Genomic DNA, 18341 nt, shown 5'->3' on the forward strand with positions numbered 1-18341 from the left:
GAATTTAAGATATCCAAAAGAAACTCACAAGAAGAAGCAACAATACATTATCTAAGCTACCCATATGTTTTGAGTTTTCTAATTATCTCAGCCATCTTGACTAACACTGCTTGGTTGCCCTTGAGTACTAACAGTGCACGTGAGACTCTGTTGCTTTGTAAATGGAGCTTGCATAATTAAGTCGGATTCAGTGGTGGCTCTCTCCCACTGCTGATACACAGCTGCATCCTTCCTCTTTAAGAGCTGACTGAGTTAAATCCTTAATGGTTAGATTAATGCATATGTGCCTTGTCTCAAGGTTTAGCGCCTCTGGGGAGGCTGTTATCCAACTCTGAGCAGTTGTACTGGCTGTAAATGCCTCTGGAGCAACATCTGGAAGTCACAGTAGACCATGGACAGGATTATGGGTGGCTGAGGAGTGGTCAGGATGTCTAGAGCCCCGAAGCATTTAACATTGGTGGAGGGGTATGGACGGATGGATGCATGGATCGGTGAAGGATGAAAGATGCATGTATGGATACGGATAGTGTTGATGCAGATATTTGTGTGCATGATTTCCATACTGTATGTCAGAGTTATCAAATGATTGTTATACCTTGGAATCATTTCCATTATAAAGTAAAACCATCTTTGTCCCTTCAGTCGTACTGTAGGCAGCATATAGCAGCAAAAACTAAATTTGGTTAGTTTGAACAGCCAAAATGGCTCGTATACAGGCAAAAAACTAACCAGCTCATTTGGCTTCCATCAACATAGTGTGCGTAGGCTGAATTTGTTCATGGTTTTGGACAGCAGCATTCACCACCCACCAATACACTTGCCTGTAATTGGTCATCTGTTCATGGTAGATGTGGAGTTACCACATCTACCTCGAACAAGTTTTTTCCGTTTTTTTCATAGTTCGGGTATAACTTCATGTTTGTATCTTGCTTTGAGAAATATACAAGTTATCTATGCTCTCACTGTGACAGGCAAGCTCCTCCAGCTGGCATGAAAGCCATTACAAGATTTATTCTCTGTGCCATATTCAACAGCAATTTGAGAACAAGCCAAATTTTTTATACTGCCAGTCTCCAATCTGAATGCTGTTCAAACTTAGCACCACATTTAACATGAGCCTTAGTGCTTCATTACACAAAGGAAATCTTTGTTTTCAAAGATTTTCTCTCAGATTTTACTGAAGACAATACAGATCTTAACAACCATTAGATGGATTGCCATGAAATTGTGTACATATATTCATGTTTCCCAGGGAATAAATATAACCGATTCCTTGACCTTTTCAAATAATTCCACATCTACCAGACAATCATGAATCCAAGGCAAAATATCCTTCTGACTTTGGTACTTGTCACTTCTCATTTTTTGCAATCATCAAGTTTAAATTTACATGTGTTCAATACTTTGGTTTATGACCAAATACCTGCAGAACCAATGATATTCCCATCAGCCTCAGCTGCATTTTATGTGTAGCACACTAAACTAAAATGGTCAAGATGGTAAACATTAAACCTGCTCAAAACTGACATGTTAGTATTGTTGTTTTGAACATGTTAGCATTCAGCTCAAAGCAGCTGCTAGCATGGCTGGTTTCATTTGTATTTTTTTATTTCCATAATTCAACACTCTTAGCATTGTGAGTGTGTTAGCGTAGTGTTAACGTTGTACCATAAAGCTATTTATTTTTATGCTGTAAATCACTTATGCAATTTCCTGCTAAATCTGATCTGGTGGATGCCATGTATAAGGTGACAGTCTTCTACCCCAAGGTTTTGTTTTGAGGTTTTTATGAGGGAATAAATGAACAGGCAGATGTTTGTATGTAGAAGGTTTATGCAGAGAAATGGATGAACAGATAAAAAGTGTTTATATGGACAAATGACTGGAAGATCTGTGTATGTGTATAGACAGGTGGATGGCTGGATGCCAAATGATGGTAGAGTCGTCTGCTTACCAGGGCAAACTCGTGCGAGACCCGTCCGTCCGGGGGAAGCTTGGCACCAAAGCCCAATGCAGGAAACATCTTGTCGCTGTCGTAGTCCTGGATGATCTCTCCCACAGCCCGCAGTGCCATGGCGTAGTCATTCAGCTGGTATGGGCTCATGTAATGGAGCGAGGTGGGCTGGGACGGGTTGCCTGGGACCCAAATGGTTTAACACAATAAAAAACACATCAGCATCTAAACTGTAATTATGCCTGCTCCCCCGGGCTGTGAGTCATATTAAAATAAAAAGAAGGGGAGTGGGTGGAAGGGGGTTAAAACGCAGACTGGAGTTTTAGTTACACAAATGCTTCTCTAAGGCACAGCTGCATTGGAGGCAGAAATATTCTCACTGGTTGCCTCAGACCTCAGTGGGGAGTGCAAGGAAAGATAATTTTACAGCAAAGCTAAGTAACATGAAGCCACAGTTGCAGTTTAGCTACTACACTAATAAAATGATGAGTTACAGTGACCTGCTGACATATTCAAAAATCTTTTCTACCACTGTCATAAATAATGAAATATATTTTAGTTCATAATTGCTTGCCATCAAAGTTTCAGTCATTTCCAAACAGCTGGGCACTTTGGTTTTAACAAACGTTACTCAAACAGGAGTAAATAGTTAATTCGTTTGGAGACTATTTTCAACTGCAGATTTATACAAACCAAGACTGTGTATGTGGGATTGAATTTTAAAAAAAAGACAAATTCATCATAATGAAGGCGCATGTCACCCAGTGCATGTGATTTTAATCATTTATTGAATAAGATATATCTGGCTCGGGTTACAAAGACAATAATTGTTATAGGATCAATTCACTGTTGGTTTTAGTCTTCTCATGATTTCTCTAATAAGGAAAACAGAACTTCACAAGCCTTGTCTTTTAAAATTCAATAAATGTTAATGGACTGCTTTGTGCAACATCATAAAAGAAAATAGTTGTTATATTCTGACAACTTCTGTTTGTAGTTTAGTAAATATGAGCAACTGGGCCTCAAAGAAAAACTTGTTCCCAATTGCCAACGAAAAACAGAAATAATGTAGTTACGTGCATAATATGATTATTTCAGATGTTTGCAAAGACAAGAATGCGGGAAAACCCACATTTCTCCCCTGCATAAAATATATTAACTTACTGAATCATCTCTTTCTAAAATGAGGACATCACTCATCTATGACAAGATCTTCCGCGCAGAATATCTTGTTTTGTCCGTTTGTTGTTAAATTGTAGTAACTGATAAATGTACAGTAGTTTACCTGTGGGGGTTCATATACTCTGACTACATGGTAAATTGTAAATGCAATTTCAGAAATGTGGGTGCAATGACTTTCCATCAACACAGAGTCACAAACTGTACACATTGCGGTTAATAAAGAACATCAAACTGCGTTCAGATGTTTAAAGTATGAGATGTTCACAAAATTGTCTAAGTTTGGGTCATTAGAATAAGTGATATGTAAATTGACTTCCAAGGAATTACTTAAGAATTCACATCAAATAAAGATGAGTGTTAACCACCAAAGCTTTATCTGTTCAATACACTTAAGGCATATCATTGATAAGAGCAAAGCATTTAAAACACTTACCATTTGATGCTGTGAAATCAATTGCCACTGTAAAATTTATCTGAGTCCTACAAGAGAAAATAAATCATGTAAGGAGTAACGTAGAATCATCAATCATGCTAGATTATACCACAGCATGTTTCAAAGCATGCAGCAGTGAGCAATTAAGCAGCGGGTTATCGGCAGCTGTCTGTCTTAATATTGGAGCTAAGAGATAAACACGGTGCAGTAATCCTCCCAGCTGAGTCTCTGCAGAGTCTACACCACATCAAAAGTCACTCTGGATTTGGTGATTAATCTCTGCAGAATTCCATGCTGCCATTTATTGTGAACTTACCCGCCTCGGATGTAGTCCAGGAAGGAGAGCTCAGTGTCCACCAGGCAAGACAAGAGGGTGACCTGTCAGTGAGAAACGTGTAGGAATTAGAAAATAATCACTTTTACAGTATTAACAGAGTCTGCTAATGTAGCACTGGATTCTCAGATTAAACCAGTAATCATAAATGATCAAATATCTAGTTATTTCTGTGATGGCAAAACCTGTTCAGAGCAGTCAGACTGTCTGGGCCCGGAGGCAAAATCTTGCTGGTGAGCCCCTGTTAGCTCCAATCAAGTACAGTGCACACAGCACACTATAGATGGAAGTCTCATTATATTTGGCACAAAGATCCAGAAACCAACCTGTATTCCTAAACTGGAACACTACCTGGCCTTGGGTTTTATATGTCAGTTAGTTTGTAGTAATTGGATGCAACAACCTTTTGGAAATGCACCACATGAGCACATTATGAACTAAAATAATAAAGGTTTTGGAACTAGATTTTGACAATAATGCAAAACAAGACCACAAGATAACATAGTAATGTGGGATACAGTTGATATTGTACTTCAGTAGTGTTAATTTACAAACAATCAACCATAAAAAAAAACAGCTCACACAAGTTGAACTTGGGGCTTTTGGGGCCCGTGGACATCTGGGGTCCCAGGGCAGTTCCAAATCCAAATCGGATCTTGCTTAAAATGAAGTTGCTGGCATACATATTTACAGCCACAGGAAGATCTCCATATGCAGATATTGTTTTAGCATGAAAGACACTGATGAGACGTTAAAGTGTAAATAAAATAGCTACTGTGATACTATAGGTATTTGGGGGGGGCACCAAGGCTGAGTCCTTGCTGCAGCAGCCATAGGTTCGACTCCAACCTGTGGCCCTTTGCTGCTTGTCATCCCCCCTCTCTCTTTCCCTCCCTTCCTGTCACTCTATAGCTGTCACTGGCAATAAAAAGCCCCCCACCCAAAAAAAAAGGCAGGCAAATATTGTAAACAAAATGTGTTTTAAGCAAACTTCCACCTGTCTTTTTGACATCACTGCCACTTACTATCACATAACAATTTCGTATTAAGCAAAAGGTCGAAGTACAGCTTTAGTGTCACAATGGAAAAAATAACATCAGTCAAAGCTGCACAAACTGTTGACTCACCGTTCCTGAGTTTTGGTACTTTTTCTTCTTCTTTCCTTTCTTCTTTGGATTTAGCACCTGTGGAAAAAACATGAGCTTGAATCCACTTTGTTGTGTCTCAGTGCACACTGGGAGATACAATGCGAGCCAGAGATCCTGACTCATGGCTTTGTGTTGGTTCAATCAACTAAGACTCTAACAAAATTAAAATAAATGCTTTTTTAATACATTTTCTATCACCACATTACAGTCAGTTTAATTAGGGAAGAAGCTATGTTTAATTTTCACTGTTCACATTATTATAACAAGCCACTAGACACTGCTTCCAGAAGAAGTCAGACTGTACTGAAATGATTCGAAACCTCAAACGTCTCTCAGAAAAAGCTCACGTCCCTTAGAAGTCCAGTGTGTAACATTTAGCAGAACCTATTGACAGAAATGGAGCAAAATATTCATAACTATCACTTCATTAGTGTGTAATCACCTGAAAATAAGAATCGTTATGTTTTTGTAACCTTAGGATGAGCCTTTTATATCTATAGATGCCACAGGTCTCCCTCCATGGAGTCTGCCATGTTGAACCACCATTTTCTACAAAAGCCCAGAAGGGACAAACCAAACATCGGCCACCATAGTTTCTCCTTCACACTTGGAAGGGGAGGGTGAAGCGAGGGAGTTGTGATCCTGTAATCCTACACACTGCACTGGACCTTGAACAAGATGTGAGTGTCTAAATAGATATTTTTATTTTTATAATGCCTGGGCAGGGGGATATTCAGAGTTCTTGTTTGGTTTTAAAGGTATTTCAACCTGTCACAGTCAATATGAGCTAGGCTATCCACCTAGGCTTTGTATACTCTGGGTGATGTCACAGACACACATTCAGTGTTTGCCTACAATCTGTACCACAGATGTGTAAGGGTCAGCATTTTGCCGAAAACACTTCATGGAGAATAAACAAAAAAGAGGTTGAGGAGGTCTGGAGAAAGAAAAAGTCAGAGACGACATGGGTCTGACAAGTCACGTTACGTCACGCGTGTGCTTCTACAGTAAGTGATTCAGGATGTGCTTCGTAAGCAACTTTACTGACTCTTGACCTTCAGTGATTTATGGTTTTCCCATGCAGCTGGCGTAGAAGTTAATGGACCAGTCGGTAAACTGCACTGAATATTAGAAGAGGGGACAGAAATCAGTCTTTTAAGGAACTGGTGCTGGCTTAACAGCATATACTGTATATCACTATGTATTCCAACTGGGGAATAGCATCCTGTTAACTAATCACTGGAGTCAGTGAATAATTGCTGATGTATTCCTCCATGTGTAACGTCTAGAATCGAAGTACTGACCAGAGCGGAAAGGTTTTTAAATTTCAAATTTTTATGTACGCCTCCAAATCAATAAAATACTGCTGAATAAGTATGAGGTGGTGACGCATTCCTGCCCGCTGGGAAGAAACAGCAGTCAAATTGGATAAAACCAGCTCACCTTGAGGAACTTTCTGGAAAATGTTGGTTGCGCTCTAAAAACATTTTTAAAAAGTGGAGCATCCTTTTTGGGGATTTCTTCAAGCAAAGGCTCAGTCCATTGATATAAAAAGGTGTATATAATGTATGTATAACTCTGTTTTTCTATTACATCTTGTGTTTTCCATTCTATTATGTATTTATTTCTTAGCAGTTGTGTTGTATCTTGAGCTGCTGTAAACAAGCAAATTACCCCAGTGTGAATCAATAAAGTCTATCTAATATTATGTTATCTTAGCTCTGATGTATGTATTTGTCCAGAGTAGTTGCATATTATTGTGAAAAACTGCTTTTCGCTAATGCCTCCTCCAATATGTTATTATGTTTTATGCTTTTGGGGGCGTTTTTTCTGACAATGATGCTGATTGATACTCATGTACGCATTGCTCTGTGTGGGCAGCACTATATCGAAAGTTCAAATTGATTAAACTTCGAACACAAGCTGCACTGCCCTTTGTCAGTTCAGCCTGTTGCTGTTTGGTAGCGCTTGTGCTGCAATTAAAGACGGAGGACAATTTAATAATGTGTGTTTTTTTAATCGACCAGAACTTCACAATAATAACAAATTATCATGTATTAAGGCAAAATATATCAGCATTCATATGCAGCAGCCAGGTCTGTTAAAATAACACAGTCTGAGTGTCTGTAGTTATCTAAAGTGAGCTTTGGCAATAAAGAATACATTTTCTTATTCCTTCATTGGTAAATTTCTACTACTGCTTTCCGCTTTAATCTTCTCTGTTACGTCTTATGTCACCATATCGGACTAATCAGGCATCTACCCGTGTTCCTTGGGCCAACTGAGTTTGTGCTAGCCAAAGTCTTCCTCTGTTACTAACCTCAATAAATACTGTTATTCACTTCAAGTGGATCTCTTCCCATTAAACTGCTGCTAGTAACATTAGCAGTGGAGCCTGGAGCTATAGCTCAGCTCTCAGCTTTCCTCTGAACACAACTCTCAAGAATTCAGTAGTAATAAACACTGCAAACAGTGCAAGAGCATTGTTGTTGTGCAATCCTTTTCTACAGAACAACAAGATGGAAATGCAGACTGTGTTTTGCAGTTTGGCAGGTTATCTGCTATGTGTCTCCCCTAAACTATTTTTAGCTTTTTTTCACCTCATGCTCTGTGTCACAAAATGCTGCCAAATAACGGATCTCCCCTGCACAGACCAGTGTTTGTGAGGACATTTTTGGAAAGTGGGGATATTTTGTCTGGTCCTTACTTCTTCCAAGGGCTATGTGACGGTTAAGACTTTGTTGGAAGTATGGAAGTACAAGTGTGTGTGTGTGTGCACGTGTGTGTGTATGAAGAATATCACCTCATAGATGTGGAACTGTGACTGGCTTCTGGACATTTCTCTGTAGCTGGTGCTGAACTCGCCGATAAAGTCGTGGCTGTAAAGACGAACACACAGTCACATTTATTCCCAAGTGAAAATCCCATTGTTGTGAAGCAATGTCAGAAAAAACGCTAAGTACCCATAATAACAGTAAAGAAAAAAAGTCTTGAGAAGTACAGATATAATTCATTAATTTGTAGCGTATTCACATTGTCTGTCTTCCACAAAGTACAGGAGCAATCAGAAAGTAGTATCACTAATAAGCTCCTAGGTAACCAGAGGCGTGGGCGTAGCAACCAATTTCATAATTTCACGGAGATAATCGGTGCAGTTGGAGCCGGGGTCAGAAATGCATGGAAGCTCAGGGCTAAATGCCCTTGAAATGTCAAAAACTGCCTGTGAAATTACCAATACAGGGGGAGCAAGCTGTGCCCCTAAATACTGGGAATTCACTTGCTTCAAAAGATAAACACTATCTTTATTCCCCGACTGACTGTATGAAGTGATCTGCCAAGAGACCATTCAAGCAGTATTAATAGTTAATGTATATTTAAAGCAATAGGGAGTGTTGTCAAATGTGCCTCTCTACAGTGATATTTTTCTGCAGTATCCGCTCTGACAGTGAAAAACAAGAGGGTGTATAAGGACAAACATTTTGGAGTGTGATCTGTGACTGTAATCCCAAAAGCCCTTCCCCACTTTGCACATATGCTCTTATAGGGCAGGGCAGTTTTTATTTTATACAGCATACAATATAAATCTCATCAGATGAAAAAATATTATATCTTGGAATAGCATGTAGGATTAATACATAAAGAAATAACAGAGTCGCCACAAGATATAGCTCATAGGTAATTTAGACATTTACTCTGCCCCTGGGCCATGTTGCAAATGTATGTGGGGTTTCATTCACAGTGGGATGTCAATAAAATAATAATACTGTATAGATGAATGGAGCATCATAACATACAATGCAGTGCAGATATCTTCACTTTAATTCATCAGTACAAAAGAAAAGAGCATTGTTCTCTCACCCTCCATCTCTGTCCCAGTCATACACCTCCACCTTAATGCTCCTGCAGGGAAAAAGAGGGCAGAGGGAAGGGGAGGAAAATCCCATTAAAAAAACAATTAGCATCACTGATTTACAGTATTTCTGCTTAAAAAGCTGGAAACCGGTCTGTGGAAGGCCAGGGTCCTAAGTGGACGAGCCGACCTAATGCAGAGAGGGGAGTTAAGGAGCGGTTTTCTGAAGGTTGTTATTAGGATAAGCTGGTGTAACCCAGGCAAATAAGAAATATAAAAAGATAAAAATAAATAAATACAAATGAGGGAGATAACACAAGGCGGCCCATGTCCTCTAAATCTGTATTACAATGACAGTCCTGTTTCACCATTAGGTACTGGTGGTACTGTTTATGACCTGTGAGTGTTTACCATCTGACAGCTGTATGATCAAAGAGTTGGTTGTGTGGGCGTTGCAAGCACTGTGCATGGTCAATATAGCGCTATATTCATTCAATTAGCTTTTAACTACCTTAAATGATACTTGGTTGACGTAAGGCAGCTATGTTTGTCCATGTTAATAATGTGCTTTTGTGCTTTTTCAGGCATAATAAGAGCCAAGTTGGCTCTATCGGCATGTAACATGTGGGAACCTGGTAATTCCTGTAACTCTCAGATGGTATAAAGATGATATTAGCCAATGGCACACTGTCAAATCTTGTTATCTAAGTAAATTTGGGGATTTGTGGGTTAAATTAAATTAATCCAAGATTTCTGTTAACACAGTGTAACATTAGCAAGGTTTTGTTTGCTACAGCACTGCTGTAAGTCGTAACAAACTACAAGCACAGTGCAGCGGTACTCTGGTTGTGCCTTGTGACCAGTTTATACAGAAACTGATGAAACTTTCAATAACAAGAAGTTAGACTTACTTCAGCTTTTGTTGGGTAGCTAAAGTAACAAGGTTATTATGAAACACAGTTGTTCTCTTTTGTCCCTGTGTTAATATGTAAGCATAATATAAGCATATATTTCTTTTTTTTATTTATTCTATTGGTCTAACTGTAAACACTGTCAGCTAAATGTTTGCATTAGTTTCTACTGTACCTGTCATAGTCTCCGTTACACAGCGCCCTGACAGGAATTTTAAAAGCCTGCCACACCGGATCCAGAGTATTCTTCACCACTTCTGTTTTGTGGCAGATGGTATACCTATGGGACATACACAGACGTTAACAGATCTCAATGTGTGTTTTTTTTATGTATCATTAATAGTTTTTTATTAATAAAATGAAGAAAAAAGGTCTTGGGAAATATCAGAAATGCTCCTCTTAATCTCAGCAGCGGGGGCGTCTTGAAGTCACAGAATGACAATGCGTGCCCGCGTTAAACATGTGGGTCAGGAAGCTTGGTGACATAATGATCACTCGCCGGGCTAGTCGCTGTAGCTGGCAAGCTAATTGTTAACTCACTAGCCCGGTCTGAGTAGGGCTAGTCAATCAAATTCTTCGACCCACTGTTCTGTTTGCAACCCCCTGGCATTTCAATCAATAGAAACATATTGGAGAGGGAAAATAAAGCTCTCCAAACTAACCAGCTAAATATATACACGTTATTTAAAAAAATACAAATTTCTCTATTCTGGTTTTCTGTTTTTTTTTTCTCAAGGGGAGATCACAGGACGTGTGATTTACAGAGCAGATATGTAAGCTGCCTGCAGGAAATGCAGTTTAATTTCAGTTGGACAAAACCCTGTGTGCACATGTTGTCTTTGTGATTAAGTAGAGTGTAATGTTAAAAGTATTTCATAAAGCACAATCTTTGGCCGAAACAACCACTTTCTGTTCTTTTGTATGTGGCACCTAGTCTGGCTCTTTGTAGCCCCAGCGTGCTGCTGTTATACCCTGCGGCTCAACATTTAGGCTGCATCAGTAAATACCCAGCTGCAAAAAACAGAATGTGTTAGCTAAGACGCTGAAGTCGACTTCAATAAAAGCATCTGCGGGGCAAAGAAACGGCGACCTCCACACACAGTTTTCACTTAACTCCATCTTATCCATCCTTTCTCCCTTTATTTTCCTCTTGTCAACTCTGTCCTATTATCTCTGCTTATATCTCTTCCTGCTGCTTTCTCCTGCTAATGGCTGGACGACATAAATATATATATACACATAAACACATATATGGCACCAAGGATTATGTAACCTTATATAGGAAGTCCTGACCTTACAGACATATAGAGGATGTGTATGGCGGCTTTTTTGGAGCTTAAATAATCGCGCTCAGAGTCTTTATGCATTCGAGGCATCTTTGTTTTTATGTGTTAAACTGAGATTGATGATAGATATCAAACTTACGAGCCATCTTCGTTACTGCGGTAAAAGACGAGAAAGGGATCTGATTTTCCGAAGAAATCCTTCTTATCCAGCTTGTTGCCACAAAACTGCAGCATCACCGACTCCTGAAAAGGAAGTAACCAAAATAATTTTAAAAAATGACACACAAGCTTGCTATCAGAAGTAATATTATTTGTCAAAAGGATGATGAAGAGTGATATGCCAGTTCTCTATCAGTTTACACCTACGACAGCGCTGTTTATTCAGTTTCTCCACAAGTGACAGATACGTTTTTGGAGAATAATTCTGATTTTAAAAGTCGATTCGATAGAACACTTTTTGTATATAATGAGTCCCGGAAGCTGATCATTCAAACTTTATCCTCACCTGCCCCAAAACAGAGACAAGAAGATTAAATCAAGTTTATCAGGCATAATCTTACCCTCGAGCAATCTGACACTTGCATACTATTTTCATTTTATCTTCTTAAATCTATAATTGCTGATGTGCAGGGGTTATGTTTCAGTGTTTGTATAAAGTGTGTAATTAAGTTGTTTGGTGTCATGAATTTCACTTCATTGTGGTTCTTAATTAAGCTATTTGCTTTGTTTCCCTGGATGCCTTTGGAAAGCACCCAGAATTGATGCAAGCTTATTTCATTTATCATTTCTACAGTATGTAGATGGAAAACAAATGAGTAAAACAAGCAAATCTTGGTCAACATCTCTGATGGTTGCAGTACATCCTGACATATTGCCAGAAGAGAAATTGGTGTATCTTCCTCTTTTACAATGTTTTTCTCTCCTTATGTTTGCTACACTTTGGTAAAAATGACAGCTCAGAGCAGCTCTTTGATTTGAAGGAATGTCACCAAAATGTGACATTCACTGTTTGAAGTTTTGACCTAAAAAAGAAAAAAATTAAAGTCTGTCTATCACACTTCACTGTGGCTGCACTAGAAATATCTGGTTTGTATAATATTGTATGTCAACAGGTGGAAAAACACCACCATACAACAAAACGGACCCAGAATGCTGAGGTACTTCTTCACAAGTAGCAGTTTTTTCTAACAGTGCCCAAATGTTTGAGTTAATGTTTTTCCCCTTCGAAAGAAAGATTTATTCAAATAGACGCAGTCTGGCTCATCACAAAGTCCAACTGAAGCCATTCAAGACACAGTCCGCTTCCACTGAAAAACGGTCCTTTTACACTGGGTGACAACAAAATTTTTTTTTTTTCCTACAGAGCAAACAGAAATAAAGAGTAAACATCCGCAGTGCAAAAGTTACTACTAATCTTTAAAGTGAACATAATTTGTTAAATTGAAGCACTATCTATTCTGTAATAGTGCTTGATTTTCTTCTGGCTTACAGTAGTACAGTAGTATTTTCAGAATGTACATAATACACTTAGTTCTCTAACTGAAGTCACATTACTCGTGTTATAGCAACGCTAATGTCTCTGGTGCATTCTTAAAGCAGAACAGCATCAGTGGTAAAATGCACTGCAGGAAAGTGTTAAGAAACATATACTGTATGTGTGTAATTGTACACTCACTTTTCAGTTTATTAGGTACGCCTATATAAAACTAATGCAGTCTTAAACAACAGCCCTGTAATAAACTGTACGGTTATAAAGGTTATAAAGTTTAGTTTTTGTTGATTCAACTTCATGTCCACTGGAGGATGGATGGATAGTAATAATTATAAACTGACAGGGCATTCATGTATAAGTTAAGTTTGTGTTAAATTGTTGGTGATTACAGCTTTTTAATGATATTTATGGCAACATCTTCTGGTTACAACCAGACTTGTGTTAAAGAGCACTTCTAGTTATTAGTGTTTAGTTTAAACTGTGTGGAGCACCAGATGGGGCAGGCTTGTAACCGTGTAAGGTCTAAAAACCAGAAAGTTTAGAGTAAAGTAGGAAAGTTCAACTTCAGATGAATCAACACGGGAACCACACAGACTCTTACCCTGCAGTTGCTCAGCTCTTCTGCTCTCACTATGATGGTGCCACATTTCTTCCCTGGGATACCACTAGGAAAAAAAAGACAAAAAACGAAATATTCCCATTTATATTACATACTTCATTCAAGCAGGCCTCGAGCAATGAGTTTGTGACAGGTAGGATAATGTTTCCAACCAAGAAAGTTAGAGGGAAAATCTGTCTGGGTATAAGAGGATAATACAGAGAATAACTCTTAAACTATATTGTATATTGTATTATTGTTATAGTCTTTTATATAGTTATAGTGTATTTATCCTGTATGATCCTTTCTGTGCCAGTTCATCTTTTTACGAGTGTTCCAGCCCTTTCCCCAGTGTTGTTTGGACTTTTACTTGCTCCTGATCCACAGTTGCTGTCACCAGTTTCCACGCTGCAGCAGTCTCCTGTTTCCCTGGCTCCACCAGCTTGGTCCTATTCTCCAGATACCTACATTTTAATCAGTACCCTGCCCCAACCTGGAGCTGGAGCTCCTGGTGCCAGTTGGCTTTCTTGAGCTCCCACTTTCACCGCCAGCCTCCAAGTGGTTCCCTCTTTCATTTCCAGCCACCATAGGGGTTCTACTTTCATCACCAGCCTCTAGAGGGGTCCCGCCTTCATCACCAGCCACCATAGCTGCTCCACCGGGCTGGCCGTCCTCTTGCATGTCCTCTAGAGCTGATCTGCCCTTCTGCCCTTCTTCCTGGTTACCCTCCTGACCTGCTCCAAGCATCTATCTTTTTTAAGTTATTTTTTTGGCCTTTTCATGCCTTTATTGGATAGTGACAGCTGAAGATGGACAGGAAAGGGGGGTACAGAGAGAGGGGATGACGCGCAGCAAAGGGCCGCAGGTCGGATTCGAACCCGGGCCGCTGCAGCAACTCCATATATGGGTCGCCAGCTCTACTGACTGAGCCAACTAGGTGCCCCCAACCATCTATCTTGAGCTGTCCAGCTCCTCTTCTGTCCTGCCCCATAATGTTTTGTTGTTTATTTTTTTATAGTATCATTCATTCAGCTGTATACAGTATATTTATATGCACTTCACGACTGCTTGAGCTTTCTGGTTAGATGATAAAATGCATTTTGTTGCACTGACATTTGATAAAGCACCTTTCGTGTTTCATTTTCTTCATGTTGTATTCATCCACATCACATAACAGTTTCAGGCAAACTGAAGTATTTATGACAATATTAGTCAAGCTCTATGATTATTCTGGGGTTCAAATATCAGTTAAACCCCTGCAGCAGCATCAAATTTCTCTTCTTCGAAGTCTCTCTCACATTCATTATCCTGACAGTCTAAATAAATATTGCTGAATGAAAACGTTAAAAAAAAAAACATCACAGTAATGTAACCACCGCAAGTAAGATTTCAGCTGCAATTGTTTTTTTGTTTGCATCCTGAGCAGAAGAAATGTAACATTCAGCCAATAAAGCCAAAGGGAGACGGACCACAAAAAATAGACTAAATTAATTTGCCTGATTTAGAACGAGGAAGGAGAGCAATAATTTTATTTGCCTAAGTGATGTCCAGTAATGGCCAAGAGAGCCCACAATAGCATGTGGAGAAACTGATGGCTAATTGAAGCAAGGCTTTGATAATCTCCCTGTCACCTGAGACACACTGGCGTCCTTTGATGCACAGGGAAGAATTCAGTGAATTAATTCACTATACGAGCAGAGAGATTGCTCAGTTAGGGGGCAGATGGAAAAATGGCAGAGAGAGAATAAGAAAGAGATGGATAGAGTCACAGAGAGGAAGAGCACAGTCACTAGAAAAATGGAGGAGTAGATGAAAGGCTGTTGAGTTTAGGGAGAGTGAACATCAGTACGTGGTTTACACTGAAATGGGTTTTTAGATTGCGATACTTTTGTGCTAATAAACGATATCTTATATATTTGTAATAATGCAGATATATCTTATGTTCTTGACTGATAAAGCAGCATGCACCTGCAAAGCCTGCAACATACTTAAAATTGTATTTAATAGAGGAGATGTTTTGTTCTTTTTTATTTGTATTTCAAAAATACATAGCGATTTGTTTGTGCGTACTAGTAGCAGTTTCGCGATTCGTAATATAAAATATAAACACGTGATCTTAATGAAATGAGACAGAAAGTAAGGGGGTTGAGGTTAACACTGGCTATTTTTGCTTTTTTTAACCATAATGACAATCTTTCCTTGACATGAAACATAACCATAGTATAGTGTGTGCGAATATTGTAGAAACAGATCATTAAAAAAATAAATGTCGCCAATGAAACCAATCTGTCATCACAACTGATTGTCACTTTCAAACATAATGGGGGGGGGTGCTGTCCAATATCATTGGTCTGTCTGACAATAGGGTTGTAATAGACAATCTTAGGATACATGAGGCATATTTTTATTTAAATACGTGCTACAGTGAAAACAGCAGTTTTAAGAAGGCCATTTAAAAAGATACGGATCCAGGGTGCCTTGATACTAGGGTTGGGTGATTGGACAAATATATCGGCTATTTTGGAGTGATTCGTGTAATAGACAATAATTAGAAAATGTAATGGTCTGCTTCTGAAGAACGAGAGCCCCTGCAGTACACACACTGAGTGAGAGGAAAAACAGCTGTAGAGCCAGAATATTTTCGACAACTAACTTGGTGAATTAGGGCTTTATTTTGACCAGTTTGATGACAGGAAATACAGCAACAAGGTGACTTATGGCTCTGACCAGGACCAGGAACAGGCCGGGATAGGAGAGGCGTGAACTCAGGGAGGAGCGAGAGGGAGGTCGGGCATTCACGAGGCAGTGACACCGTGTAGAGCCAGAATATTTTCACATCTAACGATTAGACTGTTAAGACACCAGATTTGATGATTGTTGGAACAGTGCAAAGAGTAACCAATATGGTTTTGGTGGTGGACATACACACATGCAAATATATATTGTCAATCGGTGGTTGTTTGTTTACTTTTATTTGGTTAGCAGCCAAAGTTAATAAAGGATTTCAGTGACACAGACTGTGCTGAGAAACATTCTCTTTGTCACTGAAGTTGTTTTATAGCATACACAAAATGTGAGCTAGTCTCACAATGAAACTGTTTTATGTGTTTGGAGCTTATTGTCATCTCAATAGTCTTTGTTGCTCTTAATTTTTGTGATCCGCCTCCACTCGAGTGAGCAGTAGTGTGATGCTTTTGACTTAAGGTGTTTGTTTTTTTGTGCTTCACTTGGGAGGCAGAGAAGTGAGTACAAAAAACACACACACACACACACACACACACACACACACACACACACACACATACAGTTGTACAAACTTACAAACACATACAGCATTACAGAATAACAAAGACCATCTACAAATATTTTCATATCTAAGACAACACATTCAGGTACAGTATGCACAGACACACACACACACACACACACACACACACACACACACACCTACACACACACACACCTACACATACACAGACACACAACAGATCTGAGTGAATGACTGCAGGCAGAGGTGATTACATAACCCGGCGACAGCAACACATTCTTACATCATATTTCTTGTGTGTCATTCTTCAACAGGCCCATTCAGCTGCTACTGTTCATTGATTCTGCCACACACACACACACACACACACACACACACACACACACACACACACACACACACACACACATACTGACAGAGACAGACATACAGTACAGTCAACTCTCTCTCTCACTCTCTCACTCTCTTACTCGCTCACTCTACAGACACACATAGACACTGGAGTGGTGTCAAGTGTGTGTGTGTGTGTGTGTGTGTGTGTGTGTGTGTGTGTGTGTGTGTGTGTGTGTCAAGGGATGAGGCAAGGGTCAGACTACTGATGGTTCGTTGCCTCAGGAGGAAAAAACAAAAGCAACAACAAATTGTTCTCTTCAGTAAGCTCAAGAAGATGCTGCAGTTCTGCTCTCTGTGTTAGAGAACAGTTACAGTGCAGCTGAGATAATATAACACACTCCAACCCAGTTTATCAATGTAGTACAATAAACAACTGTTGGTCTATGTCTTATGAGGATCCTTTCATGGATTTAAAATAAAAATAAAAACCTATGTATATATGTATGTATATTTGTTGTGAACAACACCACTTTCACTGGTGTAGATTGAGTTGGCTAATTATTGGATATGGATAAATCTGTGGATTATTTTCTTGACTGATTAAAGGATTGTTGGGTTTGTAAAAATTCAGAAAATAATGTGAAATTAACATCACAAAAATAACCTAAATATCCAAAAAGTTATAATATATATAATATATATAATATATAATATCTGTCCGTCGACTGATTAACTGACACATCCTTTCAGCTGTACTTGTATAAACTGTAGGGTATTTTAATTTAGAACAAAACATCATATTCTATAAGCTCTTTGTATGTTTTGTGGGCAAAAATCTTGATTTGTAAAGTATATAAAGCTGCCAGATAAATGTAGTGAAGTGAAAAGTAGTGCAGTAGTAGAAAGTGTCAATAAAAGACTAGTACAGTACAAGTGCCTCAAATTTGTACTAAAATAGGCTACAGTACACAAGTAAATGCACTCGAGCTCCCAGAGCGGGTACAGTCAGCTAATCGGGCCATTAAGAACCTAATGGCAGCAGCTACTGCTTCAAGCACATTCAGCAGTGCTGTGTTACAACAGCAAAGGCAACAGTGTTGAAACAATACGTTAATACTACCGGTCAACGATTAGATGCATCTCGATGCAACAGTTTTTTAATGTACACTTTCATGCGTGATTTTAAAATATATATATATATACATCTGAGTTTGCTACTCAGAGTTTGCTAATCACTTCCTACTACTTTTGTGATATTCATTAAAGACAATCAACAGATGAATTACCTTCTCTATATTTTATTAGAGAAAAGGCTTTTCTTGTCACAAATATGACTTTCTATGAACAATGCAGCTTGCATTTTAACACAATATGGAAGTATGTATAAAAAACGATTCATTTTTCTTTTCTTTCTAATCTTTCTTTTCTATGTCATTAAAGAAAAAGCTGCTCTTAGTCAATTATAAGAATAAGACTTCAAACACAAAATCCTCCTGTTATTGGTAATAAGTAGCATAACCCTGAGACAAAAAAAAAACCTTTATGCTACACA

At 38.9% G+C, this 18341-nt stretch overlaps 1 protein-coding gene across 1 annotated transcript in view; it reads right to left on the minus strand.

Annotated features, from left to right (window-relative positions):
* Positions 1–18341, minus strand: part of LOC127353574 (copine-8-like) — a 63212-nt gene that overhangs the window by 12579 nt on the left and 32292 nt on the right. Inside the window, exons 7-15 of the mRNA XM_051382906.1 lie at positions 13192–13255; positions 11238–11341; positions 9988–10092; positions 8910–8951; positions 7855–7930; positions 5031–5087; positions 3886–3947; positions 3570–3616; positions 1955–2136 (exon numbers count right to left, since the gene is read on the minus strand). Of these exons, the coding sequence (XP_051238866.1) occupies positions 1955–2136; positions 3570–3616; positions 3886–3947; positions 5031–5087; positions 7855–7930; positions 8910–8951; positions 9988–10092; positions 11238–11341; positions 13192–13255 (739 nt within the window). The remainder of the gene's footprint in view (positions 1–1954; positions 2137–3569; positions 3617–3885; positions 3948–5030; positions 5088–7854; positions 7931–8909; positions 8952–9987; positions 10093–11237; positions 11342–13191; positions 13256–18341) is intronic.

This window comes from Dicentrarchus labrax, unplaced genomic scaffold, assembly GCF_905237075.1.
Source record: "Dicentrarchus labrax unplaced genomic scaffold, dlabrax2021, whole genome shotgun sequence".
Classification (NCBI taxonomy): domain Eukaryota; kingdom Metazoa; phylum Chordata; class Actinopteri; family Moronidae; genus Dicentrarchus; species Dicentrarchus labrax.